This window comes from Macaca thibetana, chromosome 16 (assembly GCF_024542745.1).
Source record: "Macaca thibetana thibetana isolate TM-01 chromosome 16, ASM2454274v1, whole genome shotgun sequence".
NCBI lineage: Eukaryota > Metazoa > Chordata > Mammalia > Primates > Cercopithecidae > Macaca > Macaca thibetana.
The window spans coordinates 74924406-74944677 of NC_065593.1; the positions used below are offsets into that span (position 1 = coordinate 74924406).

Sequence of the window (20272 nt, forward strand, 5' to 3'; positions counted from 1 at the left end):
CCTCCCAAAGTGCTGGGATTACAAGCGTGAGCCACCGCGCCAGCCTTTTTAAGCCTCTCTTAACTTGATCAGTCATATTTCCAACAGTACTTACTTTTACACCTTAGCACAAGCTCTTTGGTTAGATTCTTCAAAGTCTTTAAAATATTGTATTGTCATACCCTCCTTGGCACTCTTCTTATTGCTAGGAAAGTCCTCCTTCTCCTGTATGTCCTTTAAAGCAGCAGCCCCCAACCTTTGGCACAGAGACATGTTTCGTTCTAGACAATTTTTCCAAGGACATGGGGAGCAGGGGATGTGTTGGGTAGAAACTATTCCATCTCAGATCATCAAGCATTAGATTCTCATAAGAAGCACACAATCTAGATCCCTTGCACGCACAGTTCACAATAGGGTTCGAGCTCCTGTGAGCATCTAATGCTGCCGCTGATCTGACAGAAGGTGGAGCTCAGGCCATGATGCTTACTCTCCTGCTGCTCACCTTCGGCTGTAACAGGCCACGAACCTGTACTGGCCCATGGCCCAGAGATTGGAGACCCCTGCCTTAAAACCCAGATGAGTTCCCCACTCCTCAAAGCCCTTTCTTTACTGTTCAGATTCAAATTGTTCTCCTGTTTTTCTGAGCTCTTACTTGTACTCACTGTTGGACCATGTGGTAAATAAGAGGTAAAATACAGCATAGTGGTTCAGAGCATGAAGTCGAGAACCAGACATGGGTTTAGAATCTACACTTTTAGATTCTGGCTCTGCCATTTACTACTCTGTGACCTTGGCCTAGTTAATTGACCGCCTTGTGCCTTAGTTTCCTCATCAGTAAAATAGGGATAATAACCGTATCTACCTCATAGGGTTACTGTAAGGATTAAGGATGAATGTATTTAGAGTAGTACCTAACGTAATGATATAAGTGTTTGCATTATAATCAGTATCACTAAGCACTTGTTTATTCTCAGGTATTTTTGTTTTTTTGTTTTTCATGTATAGTATTTTTATTTTTCCAATTAGATAGTAAGCTCTTTTAAGGCAGAGTGTTACATCTTTTGTTTCAGTCTCATTTTTCCTGGTAGTTATTCAGCAAAACCCATTTGCTAATTTGATTTCTCTGTAGCCTGCGTTCCTGTATAAAAACCTTTAATAAGCTCTTTCTTTGAATGAGCTACTGAGGGAGACATTTGGAAAGAAAAATCCATGAATAGTTACAAGAATTCACCTTCCTGGGGTCAGAGGGCTGGTAACAACCTATAACAACTTCCACATTATGAGGTAACCTCTAGATTTTAGTTTAAACTGGGAATATTTTGAGACAGAAACGAGGAAAATATAGTTTTGGGTTTTATGTAGAAGTAACTTTAGTCTTTTTTTTTAAAAATGGACTCTTCATTTATAGCTAAATGTTAAGCTTTTTTTAAAAGAAAGGAATAATCTTTTGTAGCAAATGGAATGTTTGTATAATTAATCTTCTATCTTAAATGTCAAATTATTAATTTTTAAAAATCTTTTTTCACAGGACTTCCTGATCCATTTGCTAAGGTGGTGGTTGATGGATCTGGGCAATGCCATTCTACAGATACTGTGAAGAATACACTCGATCCAAAGTGGAATCAGCATTATGACCTGTAGGTTTAAACAATTAGTTTGAAATGAAACATATAATTAATGTTACTTAATATAGTCTTTGAAACGAATCATGGGAAATGATCTGAGTTTCATCTGTGGTATAATCTGGTCTTCACAAAAGGCGTAAAGAAAAGCCCGGTGGGAATGTGCTTCGGCTTACAGACAGGTTCTGAAAGATGAAGCATCCCTTAAATTCTATGAAGAACAAAATGAAACTGGCTCACAGCAGTCCCCCACCTCTTTTTTCAATTAAATAAAGGTATTAATTCACCACTTTAGACCAATTATAAAACCAGAAATAAGAATTTGGGTTGCACTGAATAGGCATTCTCTCTGCCTTTATATGGATGGTTTCTTTCTTTTAAATTTTATTTTAACCATAGGAACATATGCACCTTTTTAAAAAGGCAAATGATACTATAAAGCTTTTACTGGAAAACAGCAAGTTCCCTGCTCCATTCTCATTCCTGATTCCCATCCTCAAGGTAACTGCTTTAATAACTTTGGCTGTTTGTTCTGGTATTTTCATCTGTTTCTAGATATGCTTTTTATTTTATAGCCTCACAGTTTTCTTTTTTTAGTTTTAGGTAATTTTTTTTTTTTTTTTTTGACAGAGTCTTGCTCTGTCACCCAGGCTAGAGTGCGGTGGCACCATCTCGGCTCACTGCAACCTCTGCCTCCTGGGTTCAAGCATTTCTCCTGTCTCAGCCTCCTGAGTAACTGGGACTCCAGGTGCCCGCCACCACACCCAGCTAAATTTTTTATTTTTATTAGAGATGGGGTTTCACCATGTTGGCCAGGCTGGTCTCGAACTCCTGACCTCAAGTGATACGCCTGCCTCAGCCTCCCAAAGTGCCAGGATAACAGATATGAGCCACCACGCCAAGCCTAGTTTTCGGTATTTTTGAATTTCCTACCTAGACAGCTTTGTTTTTTATTATTAAAAATTCTTTTAAAATTAGAGACAGTCCCACTCTGTTGCTCAGGCCAGAGTGCAGTGGCATAATCATAGCTCACTGCAGCCTCAAACTCCTGGACTCAGCTGATCCTCCCACCTCACCCTCCTGAGTAGCTGGAACTGCAGGTGCATGCCACCATGCCCAGCTAATTTTTTTTTTTTGTAATTTTTTTGTAGAGATGGAGTCTTGCTATATTGCCCAGTCTGGTCTTGAATTCCTGGGCTCAAGAGATTCTTCCTCCTCGGCCTCCCAAAGTATTTGGGTTACAGGCATTGGCTGCGATGCCCAGCCCAGTGGTTCAGCTTTTAAAATTGGTATTCATCATCCCCATTCTCATGCCACTCACAAGCCCCTCCTTTTTTCAGTCTTCCAATATGTTGTATGAACCTTTTTGGTTAAACCATTGTTCCATGTTTACATTATTAGGATTATGTAAATATCCATAGTTGGGTCACATGGGTACAAGAATTATATTTTCTTTCTTGACAGCTTTTGTTTTTTTCTGAAGTTAGGAGCTACTTTCCCCTTTTGTTTAGTTTTCTATTTATCTCCTAGCTAGAAATGCGAAATTATACGTCATGATTCTCAAACTCTCCTACAGAACTAAAGATCTTTTCTCCATATATTCAGTTCTGTCAGTATTCCATTGCCTTTGTTTCTTCTTGGAGATACCTCTCCTGGGAGTCTCTGTTCTCTTTCTTCAGTCTGGTGTGATGGTTCTCTAAGACCTGCTGTGCAGTTGTCCTGGGACTTGCCTGGCAGTTTCCTTTGTCTCGTCTAGGTTTAGTGACTTCTTTTTTTTTTGTTTGATTGTTTACTCTTCTGTTGTGGTGAACTTTATCTTCCATTGTCATTTTGAGAAATAATACAAAGATGGGAAGAAAGTTGAGATCTTAGCAGAAGATATATTTTGACCTCTTTTGATATGGTTTGAGTATAGGCTTCTAGGTGAAATATCACTTTACCTCCAAATGTTGAATACATTGCTCCATTATCTTCTAGGTTTAGATCTGTACTGTTGAGTAGAAATATAATGCAAGGCACAAATGGGAGCTCATCTATAATTTCAAATTTCCTAGCATCTACATTAAGATAAGTAAAAAGAAACAGATGACATTAAGCCGATAAACTGGGCGTGGTGGCTTGCACCTATAATCCAGCTACAACATAACGAGACCCTGTTTCTTAAAATGAAGCATAATAATTTATTTAATTCAATATATCAAAAATACTTTCAACATGTCAATATAAAAATATTGAACTACTTACATATATGTATATATACATATTTACTATGTCTTTTAAAAATCAGCAGTTTTCTCATTTTATGTTAAGAAAAAAAATCAGTGGTTTCTTTGGCTGCTTGCCTCAGTGTGGACTAGCCACGTTTGAAGTACTCAAGGGTCCCGTGTGGTTGGTGGGTACCATTTTGGACAGTGTAGGTTCAGAGTATTGCTGATGGCATCCTGATTTTGATCTGTCTTGACTGTTGTTTTCCACTGGAAGTTTCTTTATTCCTCTGTCACTTGTTATTTTCTTTTAAAAAAAATTGTAGCCACCCTAGTGGGTATGAAGTTGTATCCGGTCATGGTTTTGAGGTGCATTTCTGTCATGACTGATGATGTTGAACATCTTTTCATGTGCTTATTAGGGTTTATCTTACAGTTAATATTAATTGGCTACCAGAGGCTTCTCTCATGATTGTTTCTAAAGTCATTTTGCAAAACCCTTGCCTTTAATTGGCTAACTATACAAACAAAAGTCTAATAATTAAATTTTAGCCCAAAATCCTGAGTATATATTTTGGTCTGTATGGTAACATTATATTCACCTATAGAGGTGTCCCTCTCCCCCTCTCAACAAAACATCCTGAAACTTGTTTATAAATCATGTGTTTGTCAAAATTTTAATAGAAGCTAATAGAGCCCTCTGACTTTCAATTGTAAAAGGATTTACTGTGTATGTTGCCATGTATATTACATGAGGTTTCATTAAAGTGAGAGCATGTACTTCTCAGTGTATAAGAAAAGGTAATATTTCAGATTCATTTCTGGCCCAGGAATATTTGGACAGAATGTTTGTGACATACACCCTTAAGTAATACAATATATTTCATAATTTTTAGTAATTCAGAGTTAGGCTGTCTTCCAGAAGGTCTATAATTAGGAATTTCTTATTATGGTTTAATGTAGAATTTACCAACCTTTTCAAATCATGGTGCACATAAAAAATATGGCACATTGGACTACACAGATGAAGTTGCTTAAGCCAGTGATGCGTTGCCCTGAGGACTGAGGTAATCAATATATGTATTTCAGCATACCTGTAAACCAGGCTTACTAGTTGGACAACTGGTTTAATGTAACTTTTTTTTTTTTTTCCTTTTTTTGAGACGGAGTTTCGCTCTTGTTGCCTGGGCTGGAGTGCAATGACGCGATCTCGGCTCCCCGCAACCTCCGCCTCCCGGGTTCAAGCGACTCTCCTGCCTCAGCCTCCCGAGTGGCTGGGATTACAGGTGCACGCCACCATGCCCGGCTAAGTTTTTTGTATTTTTAGTAGAGACAAAGTTTCTCCATGATGGTCAGGCTGGTCTCAAACTCCCAGCCTCAGGTGATCTGCCTGCCTCAGCCTCCCAAAGTGCTGGAATTACAGGTGTGAGCCACCACGCCCGGCCTAATGTAACTTTAAAAAAAAAATGTTTAGTTTGGGTAATTCAGCTACTTAGTACTTGATTCTGGCTCTGGAATTACATGCCAGTAGATACATGCCAAGACAGATCTGGTAGGTGTATTTGAAAATTGGTACATGCATACTGAACAATATTTTAGTTCAAATTTTTTCATTTGCAAGTAACAGAGACCAAATTCAAATTGTCTTAATTTTTTAAAAGGGAATGTACTGATTTGCGTAATTAAAAGCCCAGGGGTGGGCATTTTTTAGGCACAGCTGGATCCCGGGGCTCAAGTGTACCTTCCATGTCACTTACTTAAAAGCTTTAGTCCTTATTTAAATGGTTTAGGCTTTTCTCTATACTAGGTGAATTTTTCTGATATTGCTAATTTATTGAATGATACTTTAAGATCAAGGTTGCTGGACCAAAAATTTGACCTCTTATTGTCATTGAAATAGAGCTAGGATTCTACTGATATGTTATTTTATTATCTTTTTGCATGGGTTGACGCCATGTTAACTATTGGCTGTGGTAGAGCTTTTACATACTTGCAGGTGTATGCACAGACAAGTACAGTAACGCTTTTCCCTGCTCTGCTTGTCTGCAGGCAGTGAAGTGAAATCTGCAAGAGTCCTGCTCGCTCAAGGCCTGCATACAGGAAAGAAGCAGGGGAAAAGCGTTACAAACAGCTTTTGTTCTACAGCATTTTAAAATATAACAGGTAGGTCAGATTTTTGGTCTGTCAGCCTTGACACTATCGCTTGAAAAGTAGGTCATGTCATCGAAATGTATTTAAAATGTGACTGTGATAAAAGTTTTTAATATTCTTTTTCTTGGGAAGAAGTTATTTAATAAACTCCCTTAGTGTTATTAGACACTAGCTACTAAAATAGCCTTCTTACTGACTAGAATTATAGCCCAGCTTGAGAGTGGCAGATGTGATAAAAATATACTAAAATTTCTTTTTAGATTTTACTTTCAAGATTATTAGAAATTTAAATTCAATCCTGTGGATTAACTCAAGATGTATTTTGCATAATCCAGCCAGACTCTGAAGTGTGTATGTAACTTTAGAGTATAAAAAGAACAAAAGAAAAATTTTACGCCAACTGCCTGTAACTACCAAGTTACTCATGCAGCTGTTTTGTTTTTTAGGTATATTGGAAAGTCTGATTCAGTTACGATCAGTGTATGGAATCACAAGAAGATCCATAAGAAACAAGGTGCTGGATTTCTTGGTTGTGTTCGTCTTCTTTCCAATGCCATCAACCGCCTCAAAGACACTGGTTGTGAGTAGATACGAGTGCTTTTCAAATTAAAAAATATATATGTGTGTATGTGTATATGTATGTGTGCATATACATATATACATGCACTGTATATGTATTCTCAAATATATATTTAAAAATATTTATATTTGGGTATGTTGGTAGGGCTTCAAACACAACTTCCTGTGTACTTCTGAAACACTGGTGAAAATTCCTGATCTAGGCCGGACGCGGTGGCTCAAGCCTGTAATCCCAGCACTTTGGGAGGCCGAGACAGGCAGATCACAAGGTCAGGAGATCGAGACCATCCTGGCTAACACGGTGAAACCCCGTCTCTACTAAAAAATACAAAAAACTAGCCAGGCAAGGTGGCGGGTGCCTGTAGTCCCAGCTACTTGGGAGGCTGAGGCAGGAGAATGGCGTAAACCCGGGAGGCGGAGCTTGCAGTGAGCTGAGATCCGGCCACTGCACCCCAGCCTGGGTGACAGAGCAAGACTCCGTCTCAAAAAAAAAAAAAAAAAAAAAAAAAAAAATTCCTGATCTAAATTTATTTTGTAGACTTAAAAAAAAAAATGAGGCTGGGCGTGCAGTGGCTCTCCTCTAATCCCAGCACTTTTGGGAGTCTGAGGCGGGTGGATCACAAGGTCAGGAGATCGAGACCACCCTGGCTAACACAGTGAAACCCCGTCTCTACTAAAAATACAAAAAATTAGCCAGGCATGGTGGTGTGCGCCTGTAGTCCCAGCTACTCGGGAGGCTGAGGCAGGAGGATGACGTGAATCTGGGAGGCGGAGCTTGCAGTGAGCCCAGATCGTACCACTGCACTCCAGCCTGGGCGACAGAGCAAGACTGTCTCAAAAAAAAAAAAAAAAAAGTTTTAAATATGTGAAACTTACAGCCAAATCAGAGCTGATGCTTCATTTCCAGCTAATTTACAAGTATTAAGAAATGATTGATATCCAGAATGGCAGAAAGAAAGATGTCAGGATGTATATGCCTTTTAAAATTTCTAGTACCCTTTTCTGGTTTTGGTGGATTTGTGGATGAAATGTTTTTATTGAGGCGATTGGAGTGTTTAAGCTGGCAGTTAAAGGGCAATTACAGAAGGGTAAGAACTGCTGTGACAAAATTAAAAGTTAAAGATTAAACGTTATTTTGAGTGTACGACAGCTGTATTAATGACTTAACTGTAGCTCAGTTTATCACCAGCCTGGGGATTTAGAAGATTAGACCAAGATCAAGACATTAGAAGTGGTTTTCATAATGGATTTATAAGTTGACTTAGCATAACCAGGTGAATCTTTTGGATGGATCTTTCCATTGGAACATAAATGAGAATTCCTTTTTCAACAGGTTTTTTTGTGTGTTTGTTTCTATAGAATTCTTTTTTATATAATGTAAAAAATACTGTTAGTCATTGTCATGGGATTTTAGCCCAGATGCATGTGCTAAACAAACTCACATAAGATCTAAGGAAACTAATAAAAAACAGAGTAAATTTAGCATTGAATGTTAAATATATTAAGAGATTGTCTCTTAGTGTAGTATGATACCACAGCATAGGTATCTATTGACTTTGTGAAAAAGAAAAAGGCGGAAAATTGAGCTAGAAGTTCTTAGTCCAAGGTATTTAAAGGCATCTAAGAAAGTCTTATATTTCTGGGCTGACAGTGACAACAGTAGGGAAAAGACATTGGGATTGGAAAAAACGAATTGCATATAAAAATGAACTGTTTTTTTACTCAGCAAACTGAAAAGTTATAGATCAAATGTCTGACATTATCCCATGTGCAATTTACCCAACTTTTATTGAACACCTAATGTGCTACTCTTCTAAACCCTGGCTGTATAAAGGAGAAAAAGGTATGAATCCTGTCCTCTGATAAGCAAGGGCAAAGGCCTCCTGGCAAAGGGAGCGTGCTACATTGGAAGGACTGAATAGGAGAGGAGGAGTTGCTCTGCAGAATCCACTATATAGCCAACTTAGTAGCACCCATTTATTTTGCAAAGAGAAAAGTCTCTGTATTTTTGGTTGGATAACTAGGGACTGTAGTTTAGGGGCATGGATTTTTCTTTGTGTTTCTTGTGACTGTTTCCTTGTATTAATTTGACCTTTTTGATGTGCAGTAGTATTGAATTTATCAAATATTTATTGAGCACCTACCTGATGCAATGTTCTGCCAGATTGGAGTGGAAAATGCAAAGACTAAGATATGGTCTCCTCCTTTTATCAATTCACAGATGAGTAGACAGCGGCATACAGTTGTAAAAGCATTCAGCTATAAGTGCGGTAATCAAAGTAAAACCAGCATCCTTTAAGTGACCTTGTTCCTTACTGTAACTTTCAGGGTCAGGCCAGTGTTATTTCTCGTTTACAGATGAGGCATCTGAGAGAATAAATGAGTTACTTCTAAATGAATGACAGAACTGATGCAAACCCAGATTTTACAGTTTATTCTTGGCTTCTTCTTAATACTTTTTTGTGTCCATGTCATTTGAAATGGTTAGGTAAAAAATGATAATGACAACTAACATTTGTTGGCCACTTATGTTCCAGGCACTATGCTGAGAGTTTTGCGTAATTATCTGATTTAATCCTCAAAAAATATGAAGATTCACATATTGTCATATTTGAGAAAACCAAGGCTCAGGGATAAATTCCTTAAGACTAAAGTGGTCTAAAAGTTTTGGAGAGAATGTGACTGCATGTTGGCAATGTAATACACCAGTGTTTCATGGTTTTTGAAATCTGAACTCTTTAAATGATAGGTTTGATTTCTAATGGATTGTGGAAATTTATTGTCACTCTATAGATGTTAGAATCTCTGATATCAACTAATTTTTTCATTGCTTTCTTTGTTGACTTCAAATAGATCAGAGGTTGGATTTATGCAAACTTGGGCCAAATGACAATGATACAGTTAGAGGACAGATAGTAGGTAAGTGTGGAATTTAAAGTTACATGAATTTTAGTTTCATTCAAACTGACCTTAAAATGTAAAATACCTTTTAAATCAAAGTATAATAACTGTAGCTTCATTGTGTTGGCCTGAATTAAATGAGCCAGGTGAAATGTTACAGTGAATCTAGGATCCAGGTTAACTTAATTTTAAAAACTTATTGTAAAAAAAAGTTTTGTGAAGAACCGTTGATCCTTTAGGAAATAATTCTTTCAAAGTATCCTAATATAGTAGATCACTAAGTTCAGACTTTATAGATGTTATTGAAGTTTACTGAAAATAATTCTCAAACTAGTTTTTTTAGTAAGAAGAGAACATTCTATTGAACTTGTTTTAATGTTTAATGCTTTACAGCTTTAAAATCTATGCTAATTGAAAAAAAAAAATGAGTGATGGTAGTGTAGCACTGGAAAAAGGGAGAAATTGTTACCTTACTCATGAGGTACTTAGTAGTCTTACATGGTATTTAGGGTGTCTTGAATTGACCTGGAGGGAAGGGCTTGATACAAAATTTGCTGAGACCTTTCTTCAGAATTGATATTTGCTCAAGATGCATAGTATGGAAGGACACTGTTCATCTTAGAGGCTTCTTAAATTAAAGAAGAAAAATGTGGCCAGGCGCAGTGGCTCACACCTGTAATCCCAGCACTTTAGGAGGCTGAGGCAGGTGGATCACCTGAGGTCAGGAGTTTGAGACCAGCCTGGCAAACATGGTGAAGCCCTATCTGTACTAAAAATATAAAAAATTAGCCGGGCATGGTGGCGGGTGCCTGTAATCCCAGCTACTCGGGAAACTGAGGCAGGAGAATCGCTTGAACCTGGCAGGCGGAGGTTTCAGTGAGCCAAGATCACACCATTGCACTCCAGCTGGGTGACAAGAGCAAGACCCTGTCTTAAAAAAAAGAAAAGAAAAGAAAAATCCAATAGGAATGTCACACTTCATGATAGAGCAGAACTTAGAATAAGATTATTTTGTTATGAACCCATCAGAGAGGTTTTAGTTACTCAAGGTACTTGAAGGTACTTCATTTTACAAGGCAGTGAATTGGGTTCATAGTTAGAGAACCACCAGAGTAGCCACATAGCAAAGCCCTATTGTGGTTATCCCAGGGAAGTATCTACACCAGTGTACCCCACCATTTTTGGCACCAGGAACCGGTTTCATGGAATACAGTTTTTCCATAGACCAGGTTGGGGGTGGGGGTGATTTCAGGATGATTCAAGTGCATTACTTTTATTGTGGACTTTATTATTATTACATTGTAATATATAATGAACTAATTCTACAACTCACCATCATGTAGAATCAGTGGGAGCCCTGAGCTTGTTTTCCTGCAACTAGGTGGTTCCATCTGTGGGTGATGGGAGACAGTGACAGATCATCAGGCATTAGAGTCTCATAAGGAGTGGGCCTTGTGTATGTGGTTCACAATAGGGTTTGTGCTTCTATGAGAATCTGATGTCGCCACTGATCTGACAGGAGGCAGAGCTCAGGGGTAATGCTCACTCACGCGCTACTCACTCCTGCTGTGCGGCCTGGTTCCTAACAGACCCTGGACCAATACCCCACCCATCCATGGCTTGGGGGTTGGGGATTCCTGATTTGCACTACAGCATTACTGATAATTCCTGTCATTCTTAGATTGAGAAGGGAGCAAAAAAAAAAATCTCAAAAATAAATTCAGTCATACAATATTTTCACATAAAAGTGTTTCTTCTGTATTTGATATGTTACATAATGCTCGTTACCTACTGTCTAGTAGTAACAAAATAGTTTTACTAGGTGTGAATTTGCGTTTATATAAATAGCAGACTTTGTTAGACATTAGAAATATACCTACTGGAGTACACCACATAAAAAACAAATGTTTTACTCTTAAATATGTGTATGCATGTATATATGTATTTATTTAAAGCTCTTGTGTGAATCTGGTGTTCATAACAGGACCATTAGTAAAGAGAGAGGCAGGCTGGACTCAGACATTATGATTGTTTAGTTCTGTCATTCAAAAACAGAATGAGTTCCAGTTCTTTCAGAATGAGCCCTCTAACAAATAATTGTAAGTAGGTATATATACTTTTTGGAAAATGGAGAAAAGGGCACTAGAAGACTAACTTTAAAAACTGTATTCCCGGGTCGGGCATGGTGGCTCATGCCTGTAATCCCAGCACTTTGGGAGGCCAAGGTGGGCAGATCATAAGGTCAGGAGTTCGAAATCAGCCTGGTGAATTTTGTAGAGATGGTGAAACCCCATCTCTACTAAAAAAAATACAAAAATTAGCTGGGCATGGTGGCGTGAGCCAAGATCTCACCACTGCACTCCAGCCTGGGCAACAGAGCGAGACTCCATCTCAAAAAAACAAAAACAAACAAAAAAACTGTATTCCCCTCTAGTATTTTTATATACGTAAATATGTATATAAAATGTATATATTTATGTCTTTAATTCCAGTGAACATTAAATTTTTACTTTGCTTTCTTTCACTTAACGATAATCATTTCTAGTATTTATAATCTTTGTAATTAATGATTTTTAAAGGATGAAATATATAGATATATCACAACTTAATTAAAATTAATTTTTTTGCTATTATAACATTGAAACTTGCAAGCATTTTTGTACACTTTGATTTATTTTTTTTAGAAAAGAATCTCCCAAATTCAGATAATTGATTCAAGGGGTACAAACTTTTTTCCTTGTTTAAAACTGTTATGCCCCAGCTACATTGGGAGGCTGAGGTGGGAGGATTGTTTGAGCATGGAAAGTCTAATGAATCATTATTGTTATCACTTGAATGTATACTTTTTTTATGTTTTTCTTTAAATGAGATAATACTGAATTTTTAAAAACCAGTTTAAATTTATCATAAACCTCTTTTTTTTTTTTTGGACCATAAACACATTTCTATAGCATTGTTACTTGGTTTTTTTTTTTTTTTTTTTTCCCCCTACTTTGCATTAAGGCTTGCAAAATCTGTAGCATTTTTAATGTTGTATGATAGTCTATGGTGGGTATGTAATTCATTTAACCAGTTAATAGCTGTGCTATTAACATAGCATTCTGGAGATGTAAGTTGAAGCCCATGAAACTCTTTAGCTTTAAATCTTACTATTATTCTAAACAATACTAATGAGAAAATACATTGTTTCTACTGAGATTGTATTTTGGTAAGCATTTCACTTATTTTATCTATTTAAAAACTGATTGATATAGTTGTCTAGTACAGTTTTCATATAATGTTTTATTTACATTTGCCAAGTAGGTGTTCATAGTGTTCTCTCCTCTAAATGGGACTTAATATCAAGGAGCTCTGTGTTGCACTGATCTTTCAAAATGTTCACAGAGCTGGAAGATTTCAGAATTTTGAGACCCTTCTTTGAATGAAGGGTCCTTAGATGTAATACTTGTTGTGCTCACCGATTATTTAAGAAGTTGGATTATAGTCAAGTTTGACCGTACTGCCTTCTGTCTTTTGGGAGAGTTACCAGAATTAGAATTGAACAATACTGGAGTAGCACAGAAAGACTTCAGGGATATTATTTAACCTAACTTTTTCATTATTCAGACGGGGATTATCTAAACCTTAAGTATATTAAGTGTTTTGTTCTAGGTTACAGTGCTAAACTGGTTACTAGAGCCTGCTCTAGAATTCACAGCTCTTGCTTCTTTGTTTTTTGTGATGGTTTTATACTACACTGGATAATGGTGTCCTGTTAAAACTCATGGAATCCAAGGATTGCTCTCTTACTGGAATACCAGGATGGCCCTCTTGCTAGAATACAGTGTATTTTTTTTTTTTTTTTTGAAACGGAGTCTCACTCTGTCGCCAGACTGGAGTGCAGTGGTGCAATCACGGCTCACTGCAACCTCTGCCTCCCAGGTTCGTGATTCCTCTGCCTCAGCCTCCCCAGCAGCTGGGACTACAGGTGTGCACACCATACCCATAGTTCCTCACCTGGCTAATTTTTTGTATTTTAGTAGAGACGGGGTTTCACCATGTTTTCCAGGCTGGTCTCGATCTCCTGACCTCATGATCCACCTGCCTTGGCCTCCCAAAGTGCTGGGATTACAGGTGTAAGCCACTGCGCCCAGCCCAGTGTATTTTTTAGATGGTCAGATGATCAAGTATTAAAGTCACATTAATGTGGACTTTTCAAACTCATTTGTACATGAATATACCCTTAATATGTTATGCCTCTTCTTAAGTACAGCAGTAACTCTGCTATGCACCATTACTATGGTGAAAAAGGAATTAGGCTTCTTCCATGAACATGTTAAAGTGTAGAAAACCTTAGAAGTCTAATATTACTCCTAAAGAGAAAAATCTATGGGAAAAGAAATTGTAAATTTTAGTAGAAACCAAAGAATTCATTCTAAAGTATTAAAATAAGCTAAGCCAGATGTCTTCTAAAGATAGAAATTTTTGATTATAATAGTTCTTTCTAGTTGTACAAATCTTAGTAATATTTCTGTCATTTAATAGTAAGTCTTCAGTCCAGAGACCGAATAGGCACAGGAGGACAAGTTGTGGACTGCAGTCGTTTATTTGATAATGATTTACCAGACGGGTAAGCTAACATCACTGAAATCATTAGAGAAATATATAGATAATATTCTTAAAAGAATATAAATAAGTTGGTGTTTATTTTATATTAAATGGTGTTTATTGTATATTGAATGTAGATTTTCCTTGTAATGGTAAAATTAATGGAAGATCTTGTCACAACAAATTTATAAAATAAGCCACAAATTAGATGTGTTAAATTTGGTTATTAAGAGTTTTGACTAGGAGACAAATGAAATTTATTGACAAATATAAGTCTCTTGTAGATATTATCTAGTTTAAAAAAGTTACTTGATTAAATTATTCAAAACAGGCCCTGCAAGTGCTAAATTAGAAACATTGCTGTATTTAAGAGGGATGGGATGGATAATTTGTGTGATAGTAATTAAAATAACATAGTAACATTTATTTGAGCATGTATATGTCAGATACTGTTACAAGCGCTTTATGTACATATCATTTAATTCTCATAGCATCTTGGAAGGTAGTATATAGCCATGCTTCTGAAATCAGACCACCTGAATTCTAATCCTTACTCTTCTGTGTACTGGCTTTATGACCTTACTTTATTTAACTTCCATGTGCTTTGGTTTATATTTATTTACAAAAGAGTATGAGTGATAATAGCGTACTCCATAAAATGTTGAGAGGATTAAATGAAATAATTCAGGTAAAGCACTTTAGCACAGTGTCTTGCATAAAATAAGTGCTTAGTAAATAATTAGCTACTATTATTTCTATTGCTATTACTGTTGTTACCCTCAAAAACTAAGAGTTAGATAAGTAATTTGTTTAAGGCCACATAGTAAGTGGCAGAGCCAAAACACACAAACCTGTCTTGATTCTAAAGTCATGATTTTTATCATTGGTCTCTTTAATACTAGTTCTGACTCTTTTCTGATTTTATTTTTAACATTCAAAGTATTTTTAATTAACTTCAATGAGATATAACTTACATGTAATAAATTGCATCCATTTAAGTATATAAATGGTTAAATTTTAACTCCAATTACGTTTTATACAAAATTTTATACCCAGGTTACGGTATATGCTCATTTTTTAAACTGTTAAAAATCACTATACTTAACTGTTCATAGATCACTTTAGCTTCCAGATATGTCTGTTAGCTCTTTTGTAGATATGAGGTAGATTATGATATTTTTGAAAAGGAAATTTAGGATGAAATAACTAATCAATATTGAGAGAGTACCAGCAGTAATAAGGCTTATTGTTCTGAACTTGCCCTACATTAATGTACTATAATTGTAATCAGAGGGGGAAAAATACCCTAGCATCTCTTCATTTTCTGTCTTTTAGAGCCCTTCAACCTCTGCCAATATCTTTGTAGAAATATTAGAATTATCACATTTCTATAGCCATTTGGCTCTTTTTCATTAAATGAATTATGATAAAGAGTTGATAGAAAGTAGCAGTCTTGGCCGGGCATGGTGGCTCACACCTGTAATCCCAGCACTTCGGGAGGCTGAGGAGGAAGGATCACGAGGTGAAGAGATCGAGACCATCCTGGCCAACATGGTGAAACCCCATCTCTGCTAAAAATACAAAAAGTAGCCAGGTGTGGTGGCGTGCACCTGTAGTCCCAGCTACTCAGGAGGCTGAGGCAGGAGAATTGCTTGAACCCGGGAGGCGGAGGTTGCAGTGAGCTGAGATCACACCACTGCATTCCAGCCAGGTGAAGGAGCAAGACTCCATCTCAAAAACAAAAACAAAAACAAAAAAAAAGGCTGTTTTGATTTTTTTTTTTTTTTTTTTTTTTTTTTTTTTTGAGAAGGAATTTCACTTTTGTCACCCTGGCTGGAGTGCAGTGGCACCATCTTGGCTCACTGCAACCTCTGCCTCCCGGGTTCAAGCAATTCTCCTGCCTCAGCCTCCCTAGTAGCTGGAATTACAGGTGCGCACCACCACGCCCAGCTAATTTTTGTATTTTTAATAGAGACGGGGTTTCACCATGTTGGCCAGGCTGGTTTGGAACTCCTAACCTCAGGTGATCCGCCTACCTTGGTCTCCCAAAACGCTAGCCTCCCAAAATGCTGGAATTACAGGCATGAGACACCGTGCCGGCCAGCAGTCTTGACTGTTAAAAAATTAGTTTGGGCAGGCTAAATGCTTTGAAAAGCTTTCGGCTGGGCACTTTGACTCATGCCTGTAATCCTAGCACTTTGGGAGGCCAGGCAGGTGGATCACGAAGTCAAGAGACCTCGTGATTTTATGACTAAATATATTTTTAGTATAGCCGTTTTCCATATTCTAGAGTAATTAGTATGAATTTAATTGTGCATTGTTGACATTAAAAATTCTCAGAGTTTGGCTGATGGAAAATATTTGATACACCTCAGCGTAAATACTTTAGAAGCTTCAGAATCCCATAAAATATATTATGTAGTTCTAAAATAAGTTGAAAAAATTCTGTATTCTGTGAATTGATACTTCAGGTTGGCATTCCTGATTTGTAACAGATATCTTACTGGCTTGCTTGTTGCACTGAAAACATTCTGTGTCCAAGTTTCCTGTTAATGCCTTATCACTCAATATTTTTATTTAAGCTGGGAAGAAAGGAGAACCGCCTCTGGAAGAATCCAGTATCTAAACCATATAACAAGAACTACACAATGGGAGCGCCCAACACGGTAAGTACGTACAAATATTTTCCCATAGTCTATGCTGGCCACCCTCCTGAAGTCCTTTTCTATGTATCTGTCAGCTTTACTAGATTTTGTTTTGTCGGTTTATGCTGTTGTAGATCAGTACATCTTACAACAGGTGCCATTGTTATTTTTTTAAAGTGATCTTCAACAGTTTGTTTGACAGGTCATGCTGTCATTGTAGCTCCAGAGCCTGCAGTGGTACTCAATAAATATTTATTGAATGAGGCTGGGTGTGGTGGCTCAAGCCTGTAATCCCTGCACTTTGGGAGGCCGAGACGAGCAGATCACTTGAGTTCAGGAATTTGAGACCTACTCAAGAGAGGGAAAAACAGGCAAAACAAAACATTGCACAAGATGGCAAATTTTGTTCTCACTTAAAAGTGTGGGTACCCCTTCAAGAGATGGAGCGTGGCCACTCAGGAAAGCAGAGGGGTCCCGGAAAGGAGGAAGCCGTACGACATCCAGGAACCTCCAAGGAGCCAGCTGCGGGAGACCGCAAGGGGGACGCTCTCTACCAAAAAAATTAGCCAGGCATGGCCGGGTGCAGTGGCTCACACCTGTAATCCCAGCAATTTGGGAGGCCAAGGTGGGCAGATCTTGAGGTCAGGAGATCGAGACCATCCTGGCCAACACGGTGAAACCCCATCTCTACTAAAAAAAAAAATACAAAAAAGAAATTAGCTGGGCGTGGTGGTGGGCGCCTTTTGTCCCAGCTACTCGGGAGGCTGAGACAGGAGAATGGCGTGAACCCAGGAGGCAGAGCTTGCAGTGAGCTGGGCAACAGAGCGAGACTCTGGTCTCAAAAAAAAAAAAAAATTTGCTGGGCATGTGGCATGTACTTGTGGTCCCAGCTACTTGGGATGTTGAGATGGGAGGATTTTTTGAACACGAGTAGTGGAGGTTGCAGTGAGCCGAGACTGTGCCAGTGTACTGTAGCCTGAGTGACAGAATGAGACTCCATCTCAAAAAGAAAAAAAAAAAATTGCCCGGGCATGGTGGCTCACGCCTGTAATCCCAACACTTCGGGAGTCCAGGGTGGGCGGATCACTTGAGGTCAGGAGTTTGAGACCAGCCTGGCCAACATGGAGAAACCCCGTCTCTACTAAAAATACAAAAATTAGCTGGGCGTGTTGGTGGGTGCCTGTAATCCCAGCTACTCAGGAGGCTGAGGCAGGAGAACTGCTTGAACCCAGGAGGTGGAGGTTGCAGTGAGCCGAGATTGTACCACTGTACTCCAGCCTGGGCAATAGAGCGAGACTCAGTCTCAAAAATATAAAATAAAATTATTGAATGAATTAAATTGATAAGCAGAGGAATCTCTGAACTAAATCTTGAAGAGTGTATAGTCACTTCATGGAGCTTACTGTATAAAGACATTGGGATGCAAGATAATTTTGGAAACTGCAAAGAGGTGCTTTTGAAGTAACCAAAAACAAATAGTCTACTTGGCTGAATCCCCTTCTCCCCACTCTTTTAAGTGAGAACAAAATTTGCCATCTTGTGCAATGTTTTGTTTTGCCTGTTTTTCCCCCTCTTGAGCAGGACTGGCACGAGACATAAAATACCAAATTCTTTTCATTAGCTGCACCTACTTTTATTTATACACAACTAATTGCTTAACTCATTGGATCACAAAATTTTCTTGTTAACATTATGATTCTCAGGTAAAAGCCAGCTCATGTTGCCAAGCTGCATTTCTAGTATTAAACTGCCAAGGAATTTATTGAAGTACCCATTTTTATTATATGTGAGCACAAATGAATATGTACTTGTGTCAGTGTTCAGGGTTTCACTTGAACACCCATTTCCTTCCGACTCATTTAACCAGTAAAATTAACTTTAATTTCTACGTGTATGTAAGGATGATTGTTGTTTTAAATGCTAATTTTTTTTTTTTTTTGAGACAGTCCTGCTCTGTTGCCTAGGCTGGAGTGCAGTGGTGTGATCTCAGCTTACTGCAACCTCTGTCCACTGCAACCTCTGCCTCCCAGGTTCAAGCAGTTCTCGTGCCTCAGCCTCCCAAGTAGCTGGGACTACAGGCGCCTGCCCCCACGCCTGGCTAATTTTTGTATTTTTAGCAGAGATGGGGTTTCACTATGTTGGCCAGGCTGGTCTCAAACTCCTGACCCCAAGTGATCCGCTCGCCTCGGTCTCCCAAAGTGCTGGGATTACACGTGTGAGCCACCATACCCGTTCATGTTAATTTAAGAATGAACCCTTGATTATTTTTTATTTTGGAAGATCTGCAATAGTAGACTGGAAGCTCCTTAAAGAGACAAACTGTCTTCTTCCCTTTTGTGATGTGTTGTCAAAGGACTGAGTGACTTTTTTAGATTGGGAGGTCCGAGGGACCTCTTAGGAGGCAATAATAAACTGATTTGAATGACAAAAAAGAGCCAGGCCTGGGGAGAGTGGGAGAAAAGAATATGCCAGGTGGAAGGAAGAGCAACTGCTCTCAGGTGGAATGACCTCGGCAAGTTCAAGGAACAGAACGATATGAGTGTGGCAGAAGCAGAGTGGGAGGGAGAATGGTGGGAAGTCAGATCTGAGAGAGAGGCTGTAGCTAGATCTAGCAGTAGTTTGTAAACCAGTCTCACATCCACAGATATATGTGGATTTTATATCAAATGTCATTAAAATAAAGTCATTTAAATACATAGTTGACGTGCTTATCATTTGTGTTTCTTTGGTGCTTAGAGACTTCAGATTTGCTTTTACTCAGTTCTTGAAGTCGTTACACTTGTATTAGTCATTGTGTTTTCAGATATGATAAGTGATTGTTACTGCAGTATATATATTGTCTAGAGAACTCTACTTTCGATATCTAAATTGATAATGTCTTTTCCTTGTTAATTTTCAATAGACCGGCATCCGAATATTCTAGCCCTGGCAGACCTCTTAGCTGCTTTGTTGATGAGAACACTCCAATTAGTGGAACAAATGGTGCAACGTGTGGACAGTCTTCAGATCCCAGGCTGGCAGAGAGGAGAGTCAGGTCACAACGACATAGAAATTACATGAGCAGGACACATTTACATACTCCTCCAGACCTACCAGAAGGCTATGGTACGACAACTAGCAAAGGAAAAATAAAATGTGGTTTACTGATTTCAGCTTGCTGAGGAAGTCAGAAAATATATTTTGAAAAAGTTATTAATCTGGGCTTAGGGATTCTGCATGAAAATAAATATAAAACCTCCCAACTTTGAAAAGTCTTTGAAGTGGTAGATGACTACCCAGCCAACAGTTTGACCTTGCACTCGTCATTCAGCCTCAGCGTTTGTGCTCTTTTATCATGAAGTGAGATGACTAGTTTATAACAAAGGTAGTGTGAGAAGCATACGAGATGAAGTGAGACTATTTTGTAAATAGGCACTGAATAGAAAGGTAAGATGGTATTGTTACTGATAACAGTAATCTGAAGTTCAACCTACGATGTAATTTTTTAGACATATATTTAGAAATAATTTCAAAGGCATATTTCTGATCATATATTTATATTGTCTATAATTTTGGATTATCTGAGTGGATTGTTATAAATGATTGAGTTACTTCTATGTTTGTA

General features: G+C 38.1%; 1 protein-coding gene across 2 annotated transcripts in view; it reads left to right on the forward strand.

Moving 5' to 3' along the window:
- Positions 1 to 20272, forward strand: part of SMURF2 (SMAD specific E3 ubiquitin protein ligase 2) — a 115859-nt gene that overhangs the window by 57242 nt on the left and 38345 nt on the right. For both annotated transcript variants that reach the window (XM_050762418.1, XM_050762419.1), the window contains 6 exons: positions 1508 to 1616; positions 6403 to 6536; positions 9389 to 9454; positions 13961 to 14045; positions 16606 to 16689; positions 19571 to 19773. In XM_050762418.1, the coding sequence (XP_050618375.1) occupies positions 1508 to 1616; positions 6403 to 6536; positions 9389 to 9454; positions 13961 to 14045; positions 16606 to 16689; positions 19571 to 19773 (681 nt within the window). The remainder of the gene's footprint in view (positions 1 to 1507; positions 1617 to 6402; positions 6537 to 9388; positions 9455 to 13960; positions 14046 to 16605; positions 16690 to 19570; positions 19774 to 20272) is intronic.